Genomic DNA, 27,484 nt, shown 5'->3' with positions numbered 1-27,484 from the left:
TGGCCTGCCAACCTGCAGACCACCAGTTTTAAACTACTGTTATTTTGGTATCTGTTACAACAGCTGTTCTGATATCTTAATTACGTTAGAAGGTAAAACTCAACAATGCCCGTATTATAAATCGAACGGAAGCTTTCTAAAAATCTAATGAGAGTTTCTGTTTCCTACATCACAGTCAAATGTTCTCTGCATATGGTTCCAGTTATTACTAGCTATCATTCTGTCTTGGAGCATGATAATCAACTGACCTTAGTTAACTGATTGTATACCATGACAAGCAGCAAAGTAGAAAGACTGGCTAGATTTGGTTCCAGGCAAACTTATTTGAATCCTCCCTTGCCACTCCCTAGCTATGAAGAAGTTACTAGAACCACACGACACTTTAAATACCTGTAAAATGGGAATAACAGAGCTCCTTAGAAGATTAATTAGGGAGAATAAATAAGTTTGTGTATATCAGAGGAGCGAACACAGTACTTGGCACAAAGAAGTATCCAGAAAAGGTTAATTTTGTTTCCTTTGGTTCCCTGTATACGTAAGTCACATGGGTCTGATGATATTTTCTGATAAGCTACTACTGCCATAGCCGTTCAGGTCTCCGGCACTTGTCGGAACCAGCAAAATTTATTGGACACTGCGTAGGAGCCCTGGGATTTATAATGCCGGTCTCTTCTTAAAGGTTGTGAGAGAAACCGTAGAAAACACTGGCGAATGAAAACCTTCTCCCAAGGATTATATGGCTGCTTAGAAAGGATGTTGATAAGCGGTGCCTTAGCGAGGGTAACACTAGCCGATAGAGCACACTACTCTCTCATCTCAGACAACAGAGGTTCCTAGAGCATGAGGCTCTGCTCCATCCAGTTACCCAAGGGTCCAGACTGGCAGAGTCACCGACCGGCCTGAAAACATGGGATGGGAGGATTATGTGGGTGGTGTTTACAGGCCAGGCCAGGAAGTGATTTCATAACTTCCACTCACATTCCACTGTCCACAAGTCTAATGTTGAGACCTAACTGCGAGGGATGCTGGCAAATATGGTCTGGTGAGCACCCAGGAAGGAGAGAAAGAAATGTGGGGATCGGCTAGCAGCATCTGCCAAAAGCAGTTATCCTGAAAGACTTTACTGAACTATTTTATTTAGCTTCAACTTGAGTACTGGGAGAGTAGACTTAGAAACACTGGGCCAAAACCTCTATTAGCGATGTCTCTCAAAAATCCTTGTATGATACAAGAAATGAATTTAGGGAAGATAAGTTTTTAAAGAATTGACCAGACACATATCTCCCGAATGCTCCAAAGTAACGTCAGTAAGTAGAAACAATCACTTAAAAAACGTTTTAATGGCAGAAAACCCAAATTATTTTAGCTAGGAAAAGACTCAAGCGTTGGATCATTTTCCTCTAGGAAAAAAAAAAAAAGCACTTTTGATTAGGGAAGGATCTGAACTTCTAAGGGATTCTCAAGAGTCATTAACTTCATGTTGTCTTTTCCTAAACAATGGTGTCCTAGTTGCTGGACCAACAGCACACAGGTGGCCCAGAAACCACACATTGTCACAGCCCTGGTGAGAGTCTCTGAGACACGGGGCAAAACCTGTAAAGAGGCTGCAGACGATTGTGTTTCATTATAATGATATTTCCAGAAATAAAGGGAATTACACATTAATAAAGCAATAAAATTCTCAGGGTAACCATGACAACTGCTGCAAATTTAATAACATTTTATACACCTCAAGAGTTTTTTTCTTTCTCATTTTTTTTTAATTGCCAGAAAGACTAGAGAAATTCCGAGAAGGAGCTGAGAAGCACTGTCTCATCTAGTACCCTCACACTTGCAAAGATGTCACCGCGCGCTCATTCATGATCATATCGACTTCGCAGCAGCCTCTGGAAACACCCCCCCACCCCGGTTCCCGCATGCATTTATCTTGAAAGATGGTCACAGACTGGAGCCCGCAGTTCAGTGTCTTTGAATGATATCTGGTCAGAGAACTAGTTCCCCAAGTCAAGTCCAATTTCATTTGTTTTCTAAAGTAGAATTTTCGCCAGAGCAAATGGTTCTAATGCATGTCTACAGAAATTCCCAAAGCTTCTTAAATATCTCAATCAGATTTTAGAACATTTTATCTATTTTCTTTTTTAAAGATTTTATTTTTAAGTAATCTCTACACCCAACACGGGGCTTGAACTCACAACCCTGAGATCACGAGTCGCACACTCTACCGACCGAGCCAGCTGGTGCCTCTTAGGACATTTTAAACAAAGACATAATCTAAATTATGCAATATTTCAATTAATCATGTTTTTTTGTTTTTGTTTTGCTTTTGTTGTGCTGACAAATCAGAAGTCCCGAATGGGAAGGATTATTTTAAAGGTTGTCTTCCTCCTCTTTCAAGAAGTACACAGGAGCAGCTGGGTGGCTCAGTTGGTTAAGTGATTGACTTCGGCTCAGGTCACGATCTCACGGTTCGTGGGTTTGAGCCCTACGCCAGGCTCTGTGCTGACAGCTCAGAGCCTGAAGCCTGCTTCAGATTCTGTGGCTCCCTCTCTCTCTGCCCCTCCCTTGCTCACACTCTGTGCGTCTCTCTCTCAAAAATAAAGATTAAAAAAAAATTTTTTTTAAGTGCACAAACAAGTTACTTCTTTTTTTAATCCATCTTTCTGCATATTCCCCTATGATCTGCCCTTATTATGTACAGATTAACGTTCAGATCAATATAGGAAACTTATTCCAGGTGACAGTACATTAAGTGGCAGAACACCAGAAGCCATTCTTGTGTAGCTGGGGAAGCTTCCGACCCTGCTAAGGGCGTATGTCAGAAATAGTGCCTCTGTCCCTGGGAGAAAATGAGGTTCACAAGGAAAATTGCCTACGCCTCAACTGCAACATTCAATCTACCCTTGTTTGTGACTCAAGGGAAAGATGAACTGGTCCATCTTCCTCCACCTCAAAACTGCCACATTCAGGAAGTTTTGTTAGTGCTTTTTGCTGTTCAGGCAGGCTCTTCTTTCCCTATGGCTTGTTGCCTTGTAGTCACTTTGCTGCTCCTTGGTACCCGTGCCAGTCACTGTCCTTGTGTGATGGCACCAACGTGTGGCCCAGTACGTTCCTTCTTCCCAAAGTGCTTTCCTCTGGGCTCCTCCACCTGCTTTTTCCCTGGGCTAGTGTCCCACACCCATGACGTCCTTCTCAGTCTTCTCCCTGCAAGGTGGGCAGTGACCAAGCCTCTATTCCCAGCCTTCTCCTCCCTCTTAAACCCGGGCTGTCCCTGTCATTTCTTCCCCCTCAACCCCAGGGCAGGAAGCCTTCTAAAATGCTGCTCTGACCCCACTTCACCTCTGCTTAAAATCCTTCAACAACCCCCCAAAGCTAGCAGTATCGCCTTCTGTCTCCTTGGCCGGGGCACCGAGAGCTTCTGGCTTGGCCCCGAGTCACGGCCAAGTGTCACTGCCTCCAGGCACCTCTTCTGTAGTGGGGTCACACTTTATGCAAGTTTGTCAAACATATGGTGGTGTTTCCTGCCTCTGCTTATACTGTTCCTCCACCTGGGCTGCCTTTCCTTCCTTTTCCTGTCTAATATGTAAATCGGATCCTCTCCCTCATGCAAACCTTTCCCATGCTTTATTGTTTCCGAAAGATAAAGCCTAAACTAGTTTTCGGTATGTAGGGCTCTCCAAGATCTCAGCCCCTGCTTCCTTCTCTAACTCCAGCTCTAGCTATGCCCCATCTTTGACTCCACTCCCAGGTAAGCCAGGTCTTTTGAGTCCCTACACTCAGCACGAATGGAAGTTCTTCCCCAAATCCTCACATCTGCTCTAAACTTCCAATTTCAGCTCCCCAAAAGTGGTCCCTGGAGCTCTTTCCCTCTTCACCCCTTCTTGGAACTTTAATGGTCTCTCCTTTGACTGGCTGTTCTTTCTTTCTTTTTTAAGGTTTATTTATTTTTGGCAGAGAGAGAGAGAGAGAGAGAGAGAGAGAGAGAGAGAAAGAGCATATGACTCCTCCCTCCTGGTCAACAGAGCAGGAAGCATAATTCCCTTATAAATCAAATGTGATTCTTCCCAGTCCTCTTCTGCATGTTACTGGTCATTCTTGAAGCAATTGATTTCTCTTACGGAATTCTTTCTCTTCCCCTACTTTGTTCTGCCATTTCTTGCCCACTTACCAAGAGAAACGTTATTTCCTTGCTTTTCCCTTTACTGCTTAAATTCTCTAACCCTCAGTTTCTACTTCTGTGAGATGGGAATGATAATAGAGTTGTGAGAATTAAGTAGACAATATCTAAAAGTACTTAGCACAGCAAGAGAGAGGAGTGTGGTGCATGTCTGCTGTGATCATGTTCCTTTCTATTCCATTTAGGAGTGATAAACAGAAGAAAATGCAAGAGGTAAATCCTTATTAAGGAAAAGAAAAGTGGTAAGTCTTATGGTGCAATTAACATATAAAGCCAGAACCATCAACTTCTTTGTCCTCTCTAAAATAACCAGAATGGAGGTGCCTCGATGGCTCAGTCGGTTAAGCATCCAACTTTTGATTTCCACTCAGGTCATGATCTCATGGTTCGTGAATTCGAGCCCTGCATTGGGCTCTGTGCTGCTGATGTGGAGTCTGCTTGGGATTTTCTCTCTCTCCCCCTCACTCTCTGCCTCTCCCCCAACTCTCTTTCTCAAAATTAATTAATTAATTAATTAATTAATTAAATTAAGTGACCAGAACCAGTAAACTAAGTTAACTAACCATCAATCAATACTAAGTCATGTGGAGGACACAAAGAGAGCTTTGAGGAACTGACACTCTAGAAGTCATATCTATTTCTTTTCTATTTCTTCTATAATGTGTATTCTAGCTATTCCTCAAAAGGACACAGCAACTTGTAGTAAAATGCTCAGGGTAAGTGGAAATCAAGAGAAAATGAAGAATCAGACCAAAAAAGTATGGTGTTTTGAAAAGGAGAGAAAACTGTGTTGGAAGCTGCAAATGAGCTGCCTTTTTTTTTTAATTTTATTATTTCAACTTTATTCGGCCAATGTGCTCAATTCCGATGTTATGGTAGAAATGCCCTAAGAACCGTCAGCATTCGATTCAGCTCAAGCATCCTTGGCTGTCTCTTAGCCTAGAAATGGAGAGTCTTGGTTCTGCCTGATGCAGGCCGTGGGCCACACAGGAAGTCACAGAGCATAGAGGTACCTGGCTCCAGGAGCGAGGGGAGCTGCCCAGACCTGTCCTGGGTCTTAGCTGACAACTGCCCCTCATCCAGCTGTGACAGGGTTTATGCTCTGGCAGAGACCAGAAGTCCCAGTTTAACCAAACAATTCAAGAGACACTCAGTCACGGCAACACTGGCATGCCATGAGAGTGACCACATCCAGCCTGGCTTGGTCCCTCCCCACACAGGGAACAGGAGTGTCCAGGGAGGCCTGGCCAAGTGAGAATAGATATCCTGACATCCACAAATGTCTAAAAATCCCACAGATGGAGTTTTCAAATAAGTGACAGTATAAACCTCACAGAAAGGAGACATTGCCTGCGTGAGGTTCCAAAATGTTTTACTGAGCACTCTGGAGAAAGCCACATATGAAAAAGCACATCACAGTTAACAACAGAAAGATGGCCTGTGAAGATGGGCTAGCCTGGAGATGAATCCCTTTCCTAAAATTGAAAAGCAAAAAAAAAGATGGGTTTATTTTTAAGTTTTTATTCCAGTTAGTTAAAATATACTGTCCTATTTGTTTCAGGTATACAATATAGTGATGCAATACTCCCATACATCACCCTGTGCTCATCACAAGTACTTAACACAGTCCTTTTAATCCCCATCTATTTTACCCATCTCCCACCCACTTCCCCTCTGGTATTCATCAGTTTGTTCTCTATAATTAAGACTTGGCTTCTTGATTTGCCTCTCTCTCTCTTTTTTTTTCTCCTTTGCTTGTTTGTTTTGTTTCTTAAATTCCACACGAGTGAAATCATACGGTATTTGTCTTCCTCTGACTGACTTATTTTACTTAGCATTATACTCTCTAGATCCCTCCATGTCGTTGTGAATGGCAAGATTTCATTCCTTTTTATGGCTGAATAATATTCCATTGTATACATATACTACTTCTTCTTGATCTCTTCATCAATTGATGGACACTTAGGCTGCTTCCATACCCTGGCTATCGCAAATAATGCTGCTATAAACACAAGTGTGCATGTATCCCATTGGATTAGTTTTTGTATTCTTTAAATAAATACCTAGCAATGCGATTGCTGGGTCATTGGGTAGTTCTATTTTTAACTTTTTGACAAACCACCATACTGTTTTCCACAGTGGTTGCACAAGTTTGCATTCCCACCAACAATGCGTGAGTATTTCTTATTCACTACATCCCTGTTACTTTTACCCATTCTGACAGGTGTGAGGTGAGATCACATTTAGTTTTGATTTGCATTTCCCTGATGGTAAGTGATGAACATCTTTTCATGTGTCTGTTGGCCATCCAGATGTCTTCTTTGGAGAAATATCTGTTCATGCCTTCTGCCCACTTTTATTGGATTATTTGTTTTTTAGGTGTTAAGTTTTGTAAATTCTTTATATAGTTTGGATACTAACCCTTTCTTGTGTATGTCATTTGCAAATATCTTCTCCCATTCCATAGGCTGTCTTTTAGGTTTTTTTTTTCCATTGTTTCCTTTGCTGTGCAGAAGCTTTTTATTTGATGAAATCTCAATAGTTTATTTTTGCTTTTGTTTCCCTTGCCTCAGGAGACATACTTAGAAAAAGTTGCTAAGGCTAATGCCAAAGAGGTTACTGCCTGTGTTCTCTTCTAGGATTTTTATGGTTTTAGGTCTCACATTTAGGTCTGAAAAAGATGGGTTTAAATTTACATGTGTATTCAAATGAAGTGCTGCTTCAGAAAAATTTTCTGCATTTCAGATTGATGCCCCCTCCTTCTGGTGAGGATCTATGTAGTGCATGGGAACATTAAACGTGGCATCAGAGAAGTGGAAACAGCTCACATTAACAAAAAGGAGCATGTCAGCATCAGGAAATACAACATTGTTTCCACTCTTAAATTCTAGGAGATTACTGCATAGATACTTCTAAAAAAATTACTGAGTAAACTAATAGGAAATATCTCCAGAGTGATTTTGCAAAACAGACAGCTCAGACTGGCAGAAAGTGCCTGGAGTCCTGGAGGCTTGATTTGTACACAGGCCCTGTGCAGAGTGTTAGACCATCTTGGACACATTTTTAACTTCTGAGTCTCAGCTGCTCATGTGTGAAATAGTGGTAATAGTCCCTACCACTCAGGGTCACGCTGAAGAGAAAATGAGATAATGTAAGTAAGTGGCTGGTCATTGCAGGTATTTAGCAAAGATTTGCCTTCCCATCCCCATGTGTAGCTTGTACAAACCTTCATTCCTCCTTGTACAGATGTATTACTTTAATGCTCATATGATAATATTTCATAAACGTGGATGAATCGTAGGTCATCTACTTGCACTATTATTCGATTACTTCGCCCACTACATCATAAGCTCCACAGAGAGATGTTCTTCCTGTGTCCTTCCAGTGTAAGTGATGAGGAGCGTATCACTTATGGTACATGTGCCATCTGTATTTGTTGCAGGAAAGAAGGAAGACATTTCTTCAGTGAGGACTTATTAATATGGTCTAAGCGTGTTGCTTTTTGGTGACCAGCCTGAAGCACACGTGTGGCTTCAGAGACTCTCGGAAGAGGATGGTTGACTGGCGTTCTCGAATATCGACATGAGATGGTCTGAACGTCTGTGGGCTCTTCAGATTAAATCTGCTTTTCCCTCCAGCACCAGCATTCAAGTGAAAAGCTGTAAGTGACTCAAAAATTGATGGTCTTGCTTTAATGTTCTTTTGATCTACAAATTTTCAATCGTATAGTCTATTTATCACTGTAAAGGCACAGCCATTCAGTTGCAAAACAGAATGAGGACAGATTATGAGCTAGCCTCAAAAATTAATTACCGCTTATATAACAGAATTTTTGTGGTAAAATGTGTTCTCAGTTCCAAATGACTAGCTCATGAATGAACTTTAAAAACCCAAACCATTTGGACTTCAGGGTTTTGTACAACACACTGATGAACTACTATGGAAGCCTTATAATGTCATTAAATATAAAAAAAATTAGTCTAAAGTAAAATATCTTGTCTCTGTTTTTCCTTCCTTCTTTCCTCTCTCCCTGCCTCTCCCCTCCCCAAGTTTCCCAAACACACTTTAAAAAAAATCCCCTATATTCCAAGCTGCATTGGCAGAAGAAGCTCCAAAAAAGTGTTAAGACTGTGACTCACCTCATTGTAATTCTGCTTATAGAATTTATGGAAAAGGAATGAAATCCAAGAAAATAAAATAAAACTTTAAAAATCCCACTGATAAGCAAAAATCCTTTCTGTAGGAAATGGGGTTATATAAAAAGATTTATATTTTGTTTCATATAACTCAGAGGAAACCCATATCCCCTGTTAACTGCCACCTCTAATTAGTTACAGACCATTTAACTCCATAAATATTTTCAAGGATTAATGATAATTGACACATGTGCTATGCTTTTAATCTTTTAAGAAATGTTAATATTGATTCATGTTTCCTAGAATCTTGGGATGGCGCCAGTATTTTATCCCAGTCGAAAAAGAGGCAGAGATGCAACCTTGTAACCAACGCCTTAATGGTTAAGTCAGCCTGGTTATGCACGTCTACCGAAGTCCGTCTCTTTACCATGCCCTCCATTCAGCTCAGCTCCAGGCACTGCCAGGGTGACTCCCCTCTTTGTGTTCTTCCATTAACCACTTGCACTGAATCCCAAGGAAGCTTAGAGAATAATGAATTCAAGGATTCTCAAACTTGGCTGTGCTTCAGAACACATTACAAAGAATATAGATGGCGCACGGGCCCCATCCCGAACCGAATCCTAAGAACCTCTGAGCATGAGACTTGGGCCGACCAGCATTGACCAACTTTAGTGTAACTTTAATGGCATGGAAACAGGACAGCATTATTCAGACCTTTAACAAATGGAGTTGACATTTAAAGGAAGAGAGGAGTTTTTGATGGGGATCTGGAAAGGTCAATTTTATGTGTCAACCTGACTGGGCCACAGGGCCCTCAGGTATTTGGTTAAACATTATTCTGGATGTGTCTGTGAGGATGTTTCTGGATGAGATGAACACTTGAATCAATAGGCTGGGCAAAGCAGACTGTCCTCCCCAACGGGGGTGGGAGTCATGTAATTCACTGAAGGTCTAATTAGAATAACAGGATGAAGAAAGGAGAATTTGCTCTCTCTTCCTGACTGCCTTCAATCTAGGACATGGGTCTTCTCCTGCCTTTGGACTCAAACTTGGACTAGAACCTGGGCCATCAGCTTTCCTGCTCCTTAGGCCTTTGGACTGAAACTGTACCATTGGTTCTCCTGGGTCTCCAGCTTGTTGACTATAGATCTTGGGACTTCTCAGGCTCTATAATCATGTGAGCCAGTTCCCCATATGTACATACACACACACACACTCCTGATTCTGTCTCTTTGGAGAGCCCTGACTAATACAGGGTCATATTTCTTTCACTTATGTGTACTAGTAGAAATATATATAAGGTACACAGACGATGTTTGAGATATCTTTTACAACAATTAGACAAGGAAGCAGAGGACAACATGCCAACAGTGTTAGAATAAAGGTTGAGCAAGTCTCTACCTGGGGCTTTGGAAAGAAGGCTCCTGTTCAATTGGGAGGAGCTGCGCATGGGTGCAGAGTGAAGTTATTCATAAGAAAATACTTTATTTTTAATTTTTTGAGAGAGGGAGGGAACCAAACCATAAGAGACTCTTAAAAACTGAGAAGAAACTGAGGATTGATAGGGGATGGGAGGGAGGGGAAAGTGGGTGATGGGAATTGAGGAGGGCACCTGTTGGGATGAGCACTGGGTGTTGTATGGAAACCAATCTGACAATAAATTTAATATTAAAATAAGTAAATAAATGATAAAAAAAGAAAATACTTTACATTCTATTTACCTACACACAAATCATCTCGTATGATTCTAAAAAATAGGATGGTGAGACTGTGAATATAGTTTAAAGGTGAAGGTATTTTCTGTATTGAATAATGATAAGCTCCTGTATTTCTTCACATCTAAAATGTTTACTGAAAAGATAAAAGAAAAAGCATTATCAGGAAGAGAAAGGCAGTGCTGAGTGCCCAAGTCAGTAGGACACAAGGACACGAGGATTCTCAGGGCATCAAAAACTCATTGCCTGGACCTTGTGTTTTTAGTCCATCTCTTGGTTCCTGTGAGCTGTGATCTACGATATTACGTACCAGAAGTCATGATGTTCTTTCTGGTTGATGTGCCCTGCTGCATTTTCCTCTTTTTCTCACCCTTCTTTGGTCTCTCTCTCCCTCTTTCATATTTTCTTTATTTAAGTAGTTGATAAGTGTTTTAGCAAATATTATAAAAATGTCATATTAACATGATGAGGCTCTAAACTAGGGATCAGGACTATTTAGGAAAATGTGTTCTCCAACAGAAACATTTAAAAGTGAAAAAAAGGTATGGAACTGAAATTTAAAGCAAATCACCCAACTACAGACAGATAAAAAAAACAGGGCAAGATAATGGCATCATTCTGAGCTATTCCTATGCCAGAACTTTTCAAGCAAACTTACCAAACATAAGCAACTGAGAAAGAAAAAATTTCACAAGTGAATAATATAGCATATAACCCTCAGCAAAATCTAATGAAAAATCACCAAGCTGGATTTCAATATAAATTGTTGCTTACAAAACCTGTTTTGCAAATATGTTACTGGTTTTAATGTAAGTTGCTGCATAAAACGTGAACAGTTTTACAACAACTATATTCTATAATTTAGACTTTGAGCTTAGTTGCATGGCTTACTTATGTAACTCTACAAAATGATGAGTCTGGAAGGCTTGAGCTTATAAGGGAAAAATGCCTTCATTTTAGTGATTCCAGTTTAAACTTACAGAAATATCAAATTACTTATTGAAAAATCCCAGATGAAGTAAAAAGGAATGTTCTGGGAAGTTGCCATTGACAGTATGCTGCCCTGATCTTATAGATGTTTGTTTCCCAAGATTACTTAGTGAGATTTATCAGTATTTTAGAAATAAGAAGGGCCAGAGGTCTTTAGCAATCTCATCAGAGAGTTCTAGAGGGTCTAAATTTTTTTTTTTAAAGAAGTATCCAATCTAATTTTGTATAAAAATCTGAGAGCTGGCTTCAGCAAACTAACGAAGAATGAAGATAATTAATTAAGAACGAATTAAGAGAATATGACTTGTTCCCCATTGTTCTTCTAACATCCCACTTGACTGCCTTGACCTTGGACCTGTCTCTGCTACCCATGATTATAGAAGCGAGGTCACAGGAGGAGAACCTGAGGGGGACCTTTCCAAATCATATGAATCCAGGAGCCTGATCTCTGACTTCCAAATAAGGTTAAAGCACAGCTTCATTCACAGATCCTGAAATGTCAGCCAACTTCACCAGCATGAGAAGCGCAATCAAAAAAAAGACTCTGTGCACCAACAGAAATACATCACTCACTAAAATGGAAAGCCATATAGCAACAACTGATGTCAATGGCGATGAACATTTTTAAACAACTACCACAGACTATGCATCTCGGCGTGCATACTGAGATAAAGGAACACTGTCCTCCTAGAACCGAAATCTGGTGAGTTGGAATCCTGTCAACTGGGCAGTAAACTGCGTACAGAGAGGTACCTCTTCCTACCATCTTTTCTTTACCCACGAACACCACCTTGACCCCCATTTGCAGCTTACCCTTCATTTTAAACTCCCATCTCCTTATTTACACTTGGACCCTTTGAGCATCCTCCTTTCCTCCAGCGAATGTTTGAAACAAAAACACCTTAAGAGGAACAACACTGGGATGCCAGTTTTCACCATTACCTAATTTTTCCAACCTGTAACAAAGCACAACCCATAAAATCAAGAAGGAGCATCATTCCTTGTGTATGTTAAACACTCGCGGTAAACCAATACCAAATTAAGGAGCCCAGTTTCGACAATGCTGTGAATACCCTTCTGGAAACCGCTTGTGAAATGGCACTCCTTGAAGGCCCATATTTCATTAGCTTGGCAAGACTCCCTTTCAAGGTCATTTCCAAATGCTCGTCTTGTGCAGAGCAGCATGCGTGGAGCAGTGCTAGCATGGCACCAGGTCAATCCATTAGTCATTGCTGGAGTGAGCCTTCTGTGGAGAGGCAGCCTGCTTCAAAGTCAGATGGGCTTCTGAAAAGCATGCCAGGAAAACTTTCAGATTTGAAATGTTTCAGAAAAGAAGGTCACAACATCTTCTAATTGCCTACTCTCCTTGCAGAAGGTGGCTTTTCATACTTTACGCAAATATTAATATCTGCCCAGTGTGAAAACCAGGTTAAAAAACGTGGTAAGTGAGTTTGCGCATATGTCTTCAATTGAGCAGAGCACTGAGTGCCAGACTTCCACCAGGCTGATCAGACTGCAGGTCTGTGTAAAAGCCTGAAGTAGTGGAATCTAGTTGCTATGGCTGCAAATTAAACAAATAAATGAGACACCATGGAATGCAGCAAAATATCTGTGGTCCGATTAGTTCATATTTGCCATATGTGTGAATATCAGCAGTCAAATTCTGAGTTGGAGCAAAGTTCTTTACAAAAGGTGCAAGCGAGGGGAAATGCTTAAAAATAATAAGGGAGATGCGAATTCTACGCCCAAGGATAAATATCTGAACTTTTATATAAACTTTAAAGGAATTTCATTAACTTTTATGTTAGAAGTATATACAAATTTCGTGTTGCTAAAAATACAAGACTTCCACCGGAGCATTTTTCCTTGCAGCTTTAGACAAGGTGTGACGACGCTAGCTTGTAACTTTGTATATGACAGTAAGGTAGTCATTAGCTCTAGGGAAATTTTAGCTTCTCCATAAGATTCCTATCATATCCTATTTGACGGAACTGACATTTATCCAGCCTATCAAGTGGCCGGCATTGTACTATTTGCTTCCACGCCAATCTCAGGAATTTCCACAACAGGCTGTAAGCTCCCCACTAGTGGGATTCAGTAGGGAAATTTAAAAAGACCGTTGAACAGAGAATTCTATTCTGACTAACCTCTCAAATCACTTACACTAAACTGTTTTCACAGAATGAGAATAAAACAGAGAAAACTCGACAGGTCATTTGATTCAGTTCCCCTTTGTCACATGTCTGCATCTATTAGAAGAGCTGCGTACAGAAAGGGAGTGGCTTTTGGGGTTACCCCGGTCAGAGAAAGAGAATCGAACAAAAAAGACGCTCTGTGATGTGCGTGGTAGCAGGGTAGACATAGAAAAGGATGTTTACTAACTTCAATCTTTGTATCTTAACACGTATAGATAGTAGCATGTGAGGAGTGGCACTTGGACATAGAAGACAATTTGATATATTCCCAGGTCACACGGATTAATGTATTTGATAAGGATGAAAGGGGCCGCCTTAAGGGAAACATTTCCACCCATCAAAGCTAATCCTTGCAACTAGGTTAAAACATATATTAATTAGATCATTAAGGGCATGCTCATTCTCTGGATATGGATATGGTAAGACAATAGGAAAAAGTCACCCTTGCTTAGATGAAAAGGAAAATAATCTAAAATGCCAGGAATATTTATCAGTGTCTTGAAGAAATATGTTTGTGAAATATAATGACATTTCATGTTGAAAGGCGTCTCTTCACTAGATGTTAACAAAGCTCCACAGAGAGAGGCCCTGGATACAATAATCATGATGGGGTCAGTCAGCTCAGCATTCATTCTCCTTCCAGCCAGGGAGCCGGCTAGCTGTGTGAGCCTGGACAAGGTATTATACTGGACGCTTGAAGGCCAGCAGATACAGTTCTTCTGTGGAAAAGGGGAAGACTGATTTCGAAAATTGTAAGCCAGTGAGCTTGACAAGGATGCGGTAAAATGGGTCACTGAAGGACTAGGGTATGAAACAGAGAATTACAGGGTGATCCTAAGTACTGGCCTGAGCTCACTTGGAGAAAATAATCTTATCCTTTTCAGAAAGTGTTACCAGTCTGGGAGAGTAAGGAAATATGATAGAAATGCACTCCCTCCATCATTATTCATTCATTCCTTCAAAAATATTTTCTGAGACCCACTATGTGCCATGCACTGATCCAGAAGATGGAGCTATGGGAGGGAGCTAAGGGCATGTGCCTGCTCTTATCGAACATCCAGTTCCAGACTAATGTAACAATATACTACAAGTAAAGCACAATGGATGCTATAATAGAGGCACATGTGGGGTAGAGGTTCATAAAGAAGGGGTGACCAGCTCTATGATATAAGGGAGAGTTGATGCATGAGAGGACTTGGAGCAAAAGGAGGGTTTTGACTGGGAGGTGAGGGCTGGGTACACACTCAGTCCTGGAATGTCCTGGAGGGCAGGTTTCGCTGCCATTCTGTATTGGCTGCAGTTTAGCAGAGGGGAACACTGGAGACTCCCTGGAGAAGCTTCACCTTGACAAGAGGTATAAATAGGCTCAGGGAAGTTACCCAGTATTTCTAAAAAAACAGGCATTTTGTGGACAAATTTGGTAGTTTAGGTTCAGATTCAAACAGAAAAAAAAAAGTTGGGTTGAACATTTTCTAGTGGGTTGTCACAGTCTTTCTTTGCTTTTCTTTGATCATTATTCAACCTGATTTGGATAAAGAAGCATGAGATGAGATGAGGATTTGTGCTGTCTTCATGATCTGGTGCCAACGTAAGGATTTCGGACAATGATTCTGGACCCTCAGGAAGGCTTCTTTTCCCACTTTACCTAAATGTGACCAACACAATGACCCCTTGGGATCTCTAGATATCTAGACTTCCCAGCCAACTTGGAAAAAATCAACACCTATCCTTGGGGAGTTTTGTCCCCAATCTACCATCCACTTGGTGCCAATACCATCTTATAACCCTCTTCCTCACCAGATCCCTTGTCTGAGCACTCTCTCTCCACTAGACGTATTCCATTAGTTTCCTGTTTCTCTATTATCCCTGGACATAGTGATAATCTTCAGTAGCCAATCTCTTCTGCCACCACATACATAGTTTTTATCTAAGTACCTGTCTTGTCTAGAGGAACCAACCATCTTCTCCAAGCACGATTACAAGATGGTTAAAATTTATTGCTCTGAATAATCAGTTATTTTGTTACTGACTTTACTCACAGCAGTAGCCTCCAAAGGAGCTTCAATTCAGTGGCATAAACTTAGGCATCTCAGTTCAAAACAGCGTTTTAGAAATCAATCATATTATTAAATTCCAACATATATTTAATGACCCTCAAAATCTTAGTACTGTGGCTTCCCCAGAGCTCATGCTGTATTCTAGTTGAGTTTAACAAGGTGGAATACACTACAAATACACCTAGAGGTCCTACATTTTGTCTATAAAATACCAAAATAACAACTTCAAATGTTAGCTAAACTACCCACTGGTCGGGTAAAAATGATGTGGAAGTTTCAGTGTATTGTATAATGAAACTGCCAAAAAGAGTTAATGGAGCTTGGACAGCACTAATAGGCCAAGACGATGGCTAAATTGTTCTCTGTGCTCTTGCCAAATCATATGAAACTATAAAAACGAATCTAGACAAGCTGAAGCCTAGTCAGGGGAGACTGAGCATGATGGTAAAGGACCTGTATTCCATTTTTTCAGTAAACATTTACTGTGTGTGCAGTAATGCCAGAGAATATGCTAGGTTCTGGAGGAAAAGATGGGAGAAAAAATACAACAGTTGCTACCCCTTATGGCCTCATAGCCCATTAGGGGAATAAACAAGTAAATAAATACTAATCAAATAATGTGATAAGTGAAATCATAGGTGTCAGAACAGTGTTCTGAGGGCAGGGAGAAGCGACCCACTCAGATGCCTAGGAGACTCGGGACCACTTCATTCACAGGTGGTGTCTGAGAAGGGAATGTGGCAAGGAACCATCAGAACTTCAGATCTTCTAGAAAGGTTACTGAGGCAGCAGTGCGGGGAAAGTCCTGGTGAGGAGATAGCTCGGAGGCAGGAAGATAAGAGATGAGCCTATTGCCTCTGTTCAGTTGAGAGATGATGAAGCCTTGAACTAAAGCCGGGATGGTGGAGAAAAGGGGGCCGGGGCAGCTTTGGCAGCTACTTTGGACGTACATCTAATAGGACGTGCCAACTAACTGTGAGGGATGTGGTAGAAAGAGGAGCTTTTAGATGCTTCAGTCATTATTCAAGTGGCAACATGGGATGAGTAACAAGACTGAGGGAAGGGGTTAAGGTAATGAGGTGAGGGGTTAACGTAGTGAATTTGTTACAGTGTGTTCATCTCAAGGTCCTTGTGTCAAATGCTGAGCGTGATGCCCCTTAGAAGATGGAACAGGAAGAACCAACTTGGAATGACCAACATTTAAGAGAGACTGAAGTTATGGGGAAGAGAGAGATCCTCTTGGAAGACAACATGAGGAAAACAATGACAACTGGTATTTGAATCCTGGGGAATGGATGAATGGACTGGGCCAATTTGGGCTGGAGGAAAGAACAGAAGGCTCAGTTCCTTATGAGAGTCTTTCCTAAGCTGAAGACTCCATGGTCTCGGTCCACCGTTGAAGTCCCATCATCGGAGATGCCCAGCAGAGACTGAAAGAGAATCTGCAAAGATACTGTTCAGGTCATTTAGGTGCCACATGGTGTATGGACCCGCTGATCTTTAGAACCACTTCCCAAGTTTAGAGATGATGCCTTTATGATAGAAAATGCAGCTTTGTGCTTCTACTTCACTTTCTTTGGCAGCTATCGCTGATGCTTGCCAAGGTTGGAGCTTCAATTAAAAGGAAACTGGAAAGGATATAGGGATGGACTTCTGCCAACGAGTTGGGTCTGTGGCTAATGAATGATCTGTTTGTGGTAATGAAGAAGGAAGCCAGTTCCTAAGACAACACCTTCGGGCCTGGCCCCTCCTCTCCCCCAGCTATGAAGAACTAAGGGCAAATGAATGGGAAACATATGAATGAAGTTTACTTTGAAATATCTATGGATTTAAGGATTAGGGGTAAAAGAGCTTGAGTAAACCACACTTTGGGTTTTGCTGACCCCAAAATATCTGCATATAATTTATAGACCTTATGATGAACTCAAACGACTGCTGGGCCTGCTCATCTATTCAGTGGAGCAAGAAAAAGGGCAGAGTGTATGCCAAATGATATTAGCCTTGAATTCTACCCTTACGTGGAAAATTATTTTACACAGGAATTTGTGATGTCAGAAAATTGCTTTAAAAAGCCATGGTCTATTACCCTAGAGAAAAAAAAACAACTAATACCCAGACAAAATAATCAGTATAGGGAAGAACTTTTCAGTAAATGTGACCCAGGATATGATTTGCCTGGTCTGTAACTCTCAGATGTTCCAGGGACCATGGTGTGTTTTTTGGACATCATTTCAAGCCTTCTCAGGCAGTAGTAGCAATATGATACGTACCAACCGACAAGACCCCTAGGGGGGATAGCAAGTCATGTCTAAGATTTTGCTGCAGTGCAGCTGAGATAGGAGAGTGACGTAAAATACAAGCTAGGAAAGAAGTGAATGGCTTGGGGTTGTATTCCGTCAACTACCATGAAAAGGAAAAGACCAAGAAGGGGAGAAGAGAACAAGAGAAAACATGGACATAGAATATTGATAAAATTCATTCATTTCATACAGCAAATACCCATTGATTTCCATTATGTAGAGGCACTGTTTGAGGCGCTTGGAATAAATGAGTAACTGAAACAAAGATCCCTGCTCTTATGAAAATTATATTCCAGCAGGAGAGGACGGACAATAAGCCATAAGTACAACATAAAAGTAAAGCCATATAATATGTCAAGGATAGTAAATGCCAGGAGGGGGACAGAGAGCAGGGACAGCGAGGGGACTCTGGGGATATGGGAGTAGTTGGCAATACCTACTAGGCTGCTCAGAGTAGGCTTTACTGAGAAGGTGAGATTGAGCCAATGAAAATTCACAAGGAGAAAGCTATGATCGGTAAAACTGGACATGAAAAAGCTTACACATGAGAACCGTATGCAATAACTGTGAAAGCATCTGCCTCACTGTGGATGGAACTCTTTCTTGTTCCTGGGTCTTTGGGGTCTTATTTGTTTTCTTTGGGAGGTCCATTGGGAGTTTTAGAAAGTGGTTCCCAAGAAATTTCTGACCTCTGCTCCAGTCTTACTTTTATTTTGAAAATTTACAAATATCTCCCAGTTACTTTAGAATATACTGGGAAAATGAGAAAGGTCAGCTTTATTCATATGAAAAAGGAGGTAGTCTTCTTTTGACCAACAGCTTATTTTATGAAATATCCCATATCAGGGTGGCACAGAGTTGTGTTATTTAACAAAAGAATAACATCTAATCCGAGTTCCTGCAAAACCAATGATCATCCAAGCAGTATTCAATGCCTTCTCTTCGGAGACAGATGTACAAAAACTTTAGTAATTACCAAATGTCAAAATAATATCGAACGGAATAAATAGTTACCTAAATTAAAGTTCTCTTGAGGATCAGTGACATACAATGAGAAAAACTGACAAATCAAGCATGAAGAGAGGTGGGGTTTATTTTTGTATCTCCTTATTAATTATACGGAGAATGAACAACCGCTGTGATTATGAGAATATCTAGGTCATGTATGCTTAAAGATCCGTGATAATAACAATAATAATACCCAAACTTCTGCAGTGCTTGGCATTCTCAAAGCATTTTATAAACATTAATTAGGTCTTCACTAAGCACAGACACTGTCTCATGGTTGGTTCTTCCTCTTATAGCATTGCTGAGAATCTGCAATCTTTCTAGAGTTTAAAGATTTATTTATTTATTGCTTTTAATGTACATTTACTCCATTGACAATGCTTTAAACTTGTAATCAGCAGAAGAGAAAGGTTCAGGGATCTGTTTTTGCAACCAAGGAAGAGGCCAGAATAACAATAGTGCTTCTTCTTGTCAGAGTGAACACAGCCTCCTGGGGACCACTCTATTGGCTGGTGGAACTGTTTCCCCACTCATCTTCCTCCACCTCAAACATGCTGTTTCTATACTTTAAAAGTGTAAATATTTTTCTCCTGTAACCACACATTACCTAGCAGGCTTCTTTGCATCTCGTGGGTTTTCAATAAATGTTTGCTAGATTGAATTAAATCAAAGCTCAGCTCCCACAGATTGTATCCACACAGAACCCAACCTCAACTGTCAATGACTGTTCAAATTACATTTTTAAAATGGATTCATTTTGCTGAAATCACCTCTAGTTTTCTCTTGTCTGCTCATCAGTGGAACGAGGGAAAGAGAGGTGGTAGGAGGATATAAATGTAAGCATGACATTCTTCCAAGTTTCAAAAGCAAACACACAAATACCCTTTTTATCACCAATACTTAGTGAATGCCTAGTGGGCATCATGTGCTGTTCGAATGGCTGGAAATACAAAAAGAAATAGGGCTGCAAGGATAGAACAGTTTTTGATTTTGGCTACTGAAGTGACTCCAGCTAAAGGTATTATATTTTATAGATTTACATTTTTAATTGTAATAAATTAAAATTTTGTGTGTGCATGTGCTATTTTAATGGAGCCCTGAGATAAGCTAGTGGTTATACTAGTGAGGTTGTATTACTGCTGCAACTCATCTATTTATCAGTTTCCTCTTCTCTTCAAAAAAAAAAAAAATTCTAAGATTGCTTGCTGAGAGAAAAGAAGTAGACAACAGAAAAGAAGAGACAGGATACTTTCCTTTAGTTCCAATTGTGTCTAACTTTTGGGTATTTTGGTGTAAATCAAAAGGAAAGTCCTTTGAATTTTAGATCTTGTGAGTCTGTTTTCTAACTGATTTTGTGCCGGGCAGTTGAGTGTTATAAATTCAAGGCTGACTTGGTGACGTCTTCTGAAATGGTGCCATGACAGACTTACAAACTGCCTTTCAGTTTTGTGGTTCAGGGCTCTGGATCCTAAGAGCTGATGTTGAGACTCTTCAAGCAATGAGTGTGATTCTACATGTAAGAACAGGGTACACTGTCTCTTGGAATTCTTGGAGTTATAAAACTCTAGGTAGACAATACCAAAAGCCTAAAGGACCGTACACCATCTGCATAAATATTTAAAAGTTATAAATTAAGCTAGCAAAATATTAAATAAAATATGTTCTATCCTTCTACATTGTTAGATATATATTTCATAAAGCAAAATAAAAGTTATGTGATTGGATGAGTAGAAAAATAAAGGCTTATAGAATTATAAATTACAAATTTATGAGTGACAAATTACAAAAATTATATTATTTAATATAATATAAATATAAATATTCTAAAATTTTAATTCCTTGCCTTCATTTCAGCAAGTTCACTGAATACGTTATTATAATGGACACTCACAAAATTTAAGCTCTATTGATATTACTAATGTAATGCATTAATTAGAAACAATGTAGTTATAATCCAAGTACACAAAATTTGAATGTCTTCATCAAAATGTGAACATTCAAATGAATGTAAAAAAATTTAATTGAATTATTTTCATACTTTTAAAACAAATATTCAAAATTACCTATTTTGAAATAAAATACACATGACAGTTATTATTAAACTTTTAAATAAAATTTAAATAAAGTTGAAAATGCCTATTTGAGTTTTTGGTATTTCATAAATTTTTTACACATTTTTATAAAAATTAAATTATTCATGATTCCAGCAGTTTACATTCATATTTTAAGAGCCAATCGAAGGAATCAGTATCCTACTTAAAGTCACATCTATACAAAGTTAGAGTAATGTCAATTAATATTGCAAAATATTCCTCAGCCCCATACAGGCAACTTCTTTGTCAGTAATTTTGAGACCATGAACTGGAACATGAAGAAAACCAGAGAAATGGTCATTCATCCCTACTAAAGTACAAAACTCATGAGGAAAGACTCTATGGAGCTCTTATTATCTTAGAGGATTTGACATGCCGATTCATTTATCTTTTCTGTTTCCGAAATATTCATATCACTCAAGTTCTCCTTGAATTTCTAAGTAGTGTTTGTCCCCAAGAGTGAGAATTCAACCCATCAAAGTGACTCAAGGGGAAATGATGAGAGTTCAGTTATACCTGTAATGACTGCATCAGTACTTTAGAACCATTCATTTGAAACATTAACTAGCACTTGGATCTGCAAGGGTTGTGATTTATTCTCTGGCCTAAAGGTAATATTGTGCATTTGAGGGGTGTAGACAATAAGCCTAATAGTTAAGGACTGTGCTTCTATAGCGCAGGATGCAACCACTGGTTCTCAGTTAAGGCCCTCCTTGTGTCAGAAACTTTGAGCCTTGGTTTCTTCATTTCTGAAAGGGATACCAATTTCTGGTTCATAGCACCACTATGAAAATTAAATGGTATAACCACTGTAGAATACCTAGCACACGGTGGGTTCTCAAAAAATAACAGCTATTATTACTGACTGGCGAACAATTATGGAAACTGGCTACAGTAGCCCCCGTACCCTTATTCACAGTTTCAGTTACCCAGGAAAACCATAGCCTGGAAACAGATGCCAGAAGATCAGTAGTAGCCTGAGGCTACATCACAATGCCTGCATCATTTACCCCGTGTCATCTCATTGTGTAGGCATTTTATCATCTCACATCTTCACAAGAAGTGTGAGTACAGTACAGTAGGATATTATGAAGAGAGAGATAGCATTCACAGTTTTATTACTGTATATTACTATGTAGTTATATGTTCTATTCTGTTATTATTGTTCATTTCTTACTGTGCCTAACTTATAAGTTAAACTTTATCATAGGTATGTATGTAGGTATGTATAGGAAAAAACACAGTATGGTACTATCTGTGGTTTCAGTCATCCACTGGGGATCTTGGAACAGATCCCTCTTGGATAAGGGGGAGGACGACTATATACTAAATTCACTCATCAATCCAACAGACATGTCTTGATCCTACTACATGCAGGTGGGTGGGCAGAGTGCTTGCGGCTGGAGGCTTTACACTAGGAAGGAACACTTAGTGAGGGGGGATACAGACATGTCTAATGGAGACTTGAAGGTCCTTTGCAAATGTAACTGACAGGGGAGCTAATCTGGCCTATGGGGGTGAGGACAGGCTTCTGAGAGATGTTATAGAAGCGAGCAGGATGAGAAAGGGTTCCCCAGGAAAGAATGGAAAGAGCATTTGGGGCAGAGGATTGCAAAGACATGGGGTTACGAAAGGCTTTGCACATTCAAGAAAAGTCAAAAGTTGGAGAGGCATAGAGTAACCACATCAAGTCCAGTAGATGGTTACATGAAGCTGACAAGACCCAGCTTATTCGTTTGGAACTGAATCAGAGATGCCACATTAATCCTTCAATAGTGTGGCTCTAATTGGATTAAAAGAAAATGCCAGTTTTCCGAGTCGTGCCACTTGTGATGAGTTGTCTTAGGAAAGGATTAATCAAAGTCCCGCAGCAATGTTTGTTAGTACACACCACTTTTCTCAAAATATACCAAAATTGGGGGCAGAAAGGAAACTGTTATTTTGGACCTATGACGTGTGATTTCTAGCTCCTCTTTCCCCTATAATTTCTGTGATGGGTTGCCCTTTTCACCAGGAGCACCCAGTGACATATTCTAAAAACTGCTGTAACCAGAAAAATGCAGGCTTCTTGGTTAATAACAAAACCGCTCAATTCCAGAGGCAGAACGAGAAGACAACGACAAAATTTCTCTGAAGAAAATATACCCTCAGATCTTATAAGGTGATGTGCAAACCATCCAAAAGATTTGATCTGAAACATGTGAAGACGACACCATGGCTAAAGCTTCAGAAAGAATCAGACTGAGAAGAAGGAAAAGACCCAGCAGTCCCAGGCAAACGCGCTCCAAGGGGGACAGCCCGCCATGGCAGCACCCACTGCTAAGGCCGCCTCCATGCCTGCGGCAGATCTCCCAGGGAAAATAATAGTCTTGCTGCTCCTCCTGGGGAAATTCTCCAAGGAGAATTGTTGCTTCCAACACAATTCCACTCATGTGGGGAACAATGGCCCTCGATAGTTGTATAGGTTGGAAAAGATCCTCAGGCTCCAATAGGGGATAAGTCTTTGAATGGCACAGAAATTAAATTCATCCTGGAATAAGCTAGTTGTATTATCCAACAACACCAACAACTTATAAACTGTGGGTTCATCTTCTACATAGTTTTAATAGTGACTCAATTTCATGGAAGTTGTTTTTTATTTACGTTCAGCATTCTTCTCTAATTATAATCTCTCATAATCCCCATCATTTCACTGCCATTTAGGTAGATTCTATGGAAAGCCTAAATTAGAAAATAGCTCCCTAATAGATTTTTTTTTTAATGAAAGGAAATTATTTGTTTTAGTCCACTCACCATTCCGTGATTCAGCCACCCTGGGATAAAATTATCAAGCAACTTCGGGTAAATCATCTCTCTGTCATAGGCATAAATGATCCAGAACACCGCTACAACGAACTGGAAGGGAAAAGAAATCCTTTATTTCAAATTCACAACATACAATTTGTTGGTTATCCATTGTTCAAAGAACCCAACAGAACTGTAGTCTACAGTGAAAGGCGAATCAGTAAACCAGCTAATGACTGGACAGAGAGATCTAACTTCATTCCATTAGTGGTAATGCATGGGGTCCTTCTTCCTTCCTTGATCTCCCTATTGTGTTCTCTCAGGCAAAGGGATCTATTTTCGAGGGAAAGATAAATCGTGTCTGTCATCTGGAACAGCTCTCTTCTAGGGCTAATTGGGTTGGTTTGAATCCTCTCAAGAGAGTTTAAAAGTTCACTGGTGGTTTTTTGGATCCCATTCCCCACTGTACAGAGTCAGCACACATTCAAGAAACTGTAGTGTATTTTCCTTGAACCCATCATGTGGTTTAAATTAATCTTCACATTCTCAAGTTTCCATTTCACCACTAACAGCATTAAAATCACTGCTATATAAAATGTCCCAAAGTCACATTTCCTGCAAATGTATTAATTTATACAGCCTAAGCAGGGGCTTTGGCTGCACTGAGAGCAAAGTGTATGGAACACAAGAATCCTAATTCTCTTGGAATAATTTACATGCTCATCTGGGTTCCTGAGATTTATTTTGACCCATCAGCAACATAGACATCAAAAGAGAGTAGACTACTCAATTTATTCTCTTATCTTTCTTCAAACTAATGGTGAGAGAAGTTCAGATTAAATAAAGAAATGAATGGTCCAAGGTCTTAACCTTCAACTTAGAATTTTAGAGAAAACACAAATGCTTTTGTACACAGTCAATAAATGTAGCTTGGAAAAGGAAACAATCCCAGAGGGAGGGCTCAAAGTCTCTGCAGAGACAATGCTACAGCATGATAAAATGCAGATAAATATTAAAAAGAAACACTTTTTATCTCATTTCTTATAAGTCATCTCCACCCCCACATTTTATTAATAAAAGTAGTAAATATTTTAATGCCACTTTTCGTAAAACTCCCAGTGGTTATACCACAAGCTAGTAATCAGAAAGGTTCCAAAATTCTTTTCCAAGTATGTCAGTTACAACATGGGTAATAGTAGCCTTTAAAAAAAGTTCACCCTTAAAACCTAAGATGTTATGAACATTTCTTGCTTCATAAAACACATTGAAAGATAATTATAATAGGCAACCATAGATTACACACATAGTTTCAATACCAGATTGGGGTCCCTAGTTGTTTATCCTGCTTTTGGGTCAACTATTTTCACTTAGTTGATAAATGCACAAGATGGAAAAGAAAAAAACAAAACTCAAGCCATTAATGTTAACTATCATTATGATCTTTCCAAGCACAATGAGTAATTTTTAAATTATTCACAACTTTGGTTTATTCATTCCACTGTATACTCCAAATGTACTCAATATTAGTGTTACCTGCTCTCAGATCTAAGCCCCAAGATTGCTACTCAAGTGGCATTGCTACTCAAAATGTGGTCCCATGGATCAGCAGCCCCCATGTTACCCAAGAGCTTGCCAGATACATTGAATGCCAGGTCCTGTCTGAATATATTCTGATTCTGCATTTTAATAAGACCCTGGGGTCATTCATATCCACATTAAAGCGTGAGATGTCATACTTTGGACACTACTCCAGCCACCTTGAGCCTCCTCCCCCCACCATGGAGCGAGGTAGTCACAGAGCCAAGTGGCTGGTCTATCTAGAGCCTCTGCTCTCCTTTTCCAGACCTGGGAAACCATGATCCTAGAATTTCCTGCCCTAGAAGACAAAAGTGCTTCAGGGCCTGTGTGGGCCTCCTTCCTGGGTCTGATCTGGAGGACTGACCGCACAATAAATGGGGAGAGCCCCTGACCTGAGAGGTGGTTAAGACATATCTGCTTCTGAAGGGTGAGAACCAGTTTTACATTTGGTCTGGAGTCCACATATAAGCATGAAGCTATTTCAATCCTGGAAAGAGCCATATGTGGATATCCCTTCACCTCTGCCATATAATGTCACCTGACAATAGGGCACATCTTCATCACAGTCACAGGTGCCCTCCCACATTCAAAGGGAGGGGATTATATACTTGCTCCACAGGCGATGCAATCTAGGGGCCAACTTAGAATTCTGCTTAGCGTATGCTTCCACTCTTCTTTTCCAAATTGTTTTGGCTATTTTCAGTCCTTTGCATTTCCATTTAAATTTCAGAATCTCAGCTTGCTAATTTCTACAAAAATATCCTCCTAGAATTCTGATTACAACTATACTGAATCAATATGTTCAATTTGGGGAGAAATGATATCTTAACAATATTGAGTCTTCTGTCCGAGGAACATAATTTACGTCTCCATTTATTTAGATCTTTGGTTTCTCAGTTTGTAGTTTTCAGTGAAAAGGGTCTTGTACATATTTTTAAAAAAATCTATCACTAATCTATCACTAAATCTATCACATTTCACGTGCTTTTATGTTATTGTAGCTATTATTAAATTTGTTTTTACATTCTTTGTTGCTAGTATATAAAAGGTACAAATGACTTTTATATATTGACACCATATCCTCTATCTTTGCTAAATTCACATAGTTTGAGTAGTTCTTTCACAAATCATTCTAGATTTTTATACGTACATGATCTGCAAATAAAGATAGCTTTTCTTCTTCCTTTACAATTTGGATGCCTTTTACTTCTTTTTCTTTTCTTACTGCACTATGACCTTTAGCGCAATGTTACGTAGAAGTGATGAACAGTGAACACCCTTGCTTTTTTCCCTATCTTAGGAAAGTGTTCAGCCTTTCAACATGTGCGTTTGCTATTAGCTACATGTTTTTCTTAGATGCCTTTTATCATGTTGAGGAAAATCTCTCCCATCCTACATTTATGTATGTAATGAGCAAGTACTGATTTTTTTCAGATAATATTGCTGTAAAGCCTCAGGTGATCAGATAGCTCTTCTCCTTTATTCTGTTGATATGATGAATTATATAGATTTTTAATGTTAAACCAACCTTTAATACCTGGTCATTAGGTATATCATTTTATATATTATCATTTTATATAAGAATTTTTATATTCTTTATTTAGGTATATCATTTTATACCTGGTCATTTTATGCTGGATTTGACTTAATGACATTGTGTTAAGAATTTTTCTCTTGTCTTTATTAAGTGTATCAATCTGTAATTAGGTTTATTTTCTCACAGTGTCTTTTTTTTTAAGTTTACTTATTTATTTTTGAGAGAGAGAGAGAGAGAGCATGAGAAGGGGAGGGGCAGAGAGGGAGAGAGGGAATCCCAAGCAGGCTCTGCACTGTCAGCATGGAGCCGGATGCAGGGCTCAATCTCACCACCGTGAGATCGTGACCTGAGTTGAAATCGAGAGTCGGATGCTTAACCAACTGAGCCACCTGGGTGGCCCTCATAATGTCTTTTTCTAATTTTGGTGCCAGGACAATGGTGACTTCAAAACACAAAGCGGGAAAAGCTCCCTCCTCTATTTTCTGAGGGACTCTGCAAGATTAGTATTCTGTCTTCCTTACTTATTTGATATGCTTCTCTAGGGGAGCTTTCTGGACTTCTAAGTTTTCTTATGAGAAGATTTAATAATGAATTCAATTTCTTTAATACATATAGAGTTTCCAGGCTTTCTGTGCTCTCTTGAGTTACTTTTAGTCATTTTTGCCTTTTGTGGAATTTTCCCATCTCATTGAAGGTTTTGAATTTATGAAGTGTCCTTAATATTCCGTCATGGAAATCAGCGAATGCTACAAAATCATGTATTTTTTCCCCTGGAGAGCCAGTTGTTAATTACTTACTAGCACACCACTGCTGAGAGCTACTTTCTGTTCACCATAAATGATCATTCATGGTGTCCCGACCACGGGGAAAGCATCGTGGGGTCAATACTTACCAGTGCAATCGGATCAATCCTTTAA

At 39.7% G+C, this 27,484-nt stretch overlaps 1 protein-coding gene across 17 annotated transcripts in view; it reads right to left on the bottom strand.

The window, feature by feature from the left end:
- AIG1 (androgen induced 1) overlaps nt 1-27,484 on the bottom strand; it is a 248,097-nt gene that overhangs the window by 133,542 nt on the left and 87,071 nt on the right. For 13 of the 17 annotated variants that reach the window (XM_045058128.1, XM_045058131.1, XM_045058132.1 and 10 more), the window contains exon 3: nt 23,462-23,563. The exons of 2 other annotated variants lie outside the window; for them this stretch is intronic. In XM_045058128.1, the coding sequence (XP_044914063.1) occupies nt 23,462-23,563 (102 nt within the window). Of the gene's footprint in view, nt 1-4,987; nt 5,650-7,806; nt 7,834-23,461; nt 23,564-27,484 lie in introns of those variants that run through there. 2 more of the 17 variants (XM_045058137.1, XM_045058138.1) reach the window with 2 other exon arrangements.

Source organism: Felis catus, chromosome B2 (genome assembly GCF_018350175.1).
Source record: "Felis catus isolate Fca126 chromosome B2, F.catus_Fca126_mat1.0, whole genome shotgun sequence".
In the NCBI taxonomy this organism is placed as follows: domain Eukaryota; kingdom Metazoa; phylum Chordata; class Mammalia; order Carnivora; family Felidae; genus Felis; species Felis catus.
Note: the sequence above shows the minus strand (reverse complement) of the source record. Positions and strands in the feature narration are given on the sequence as shown.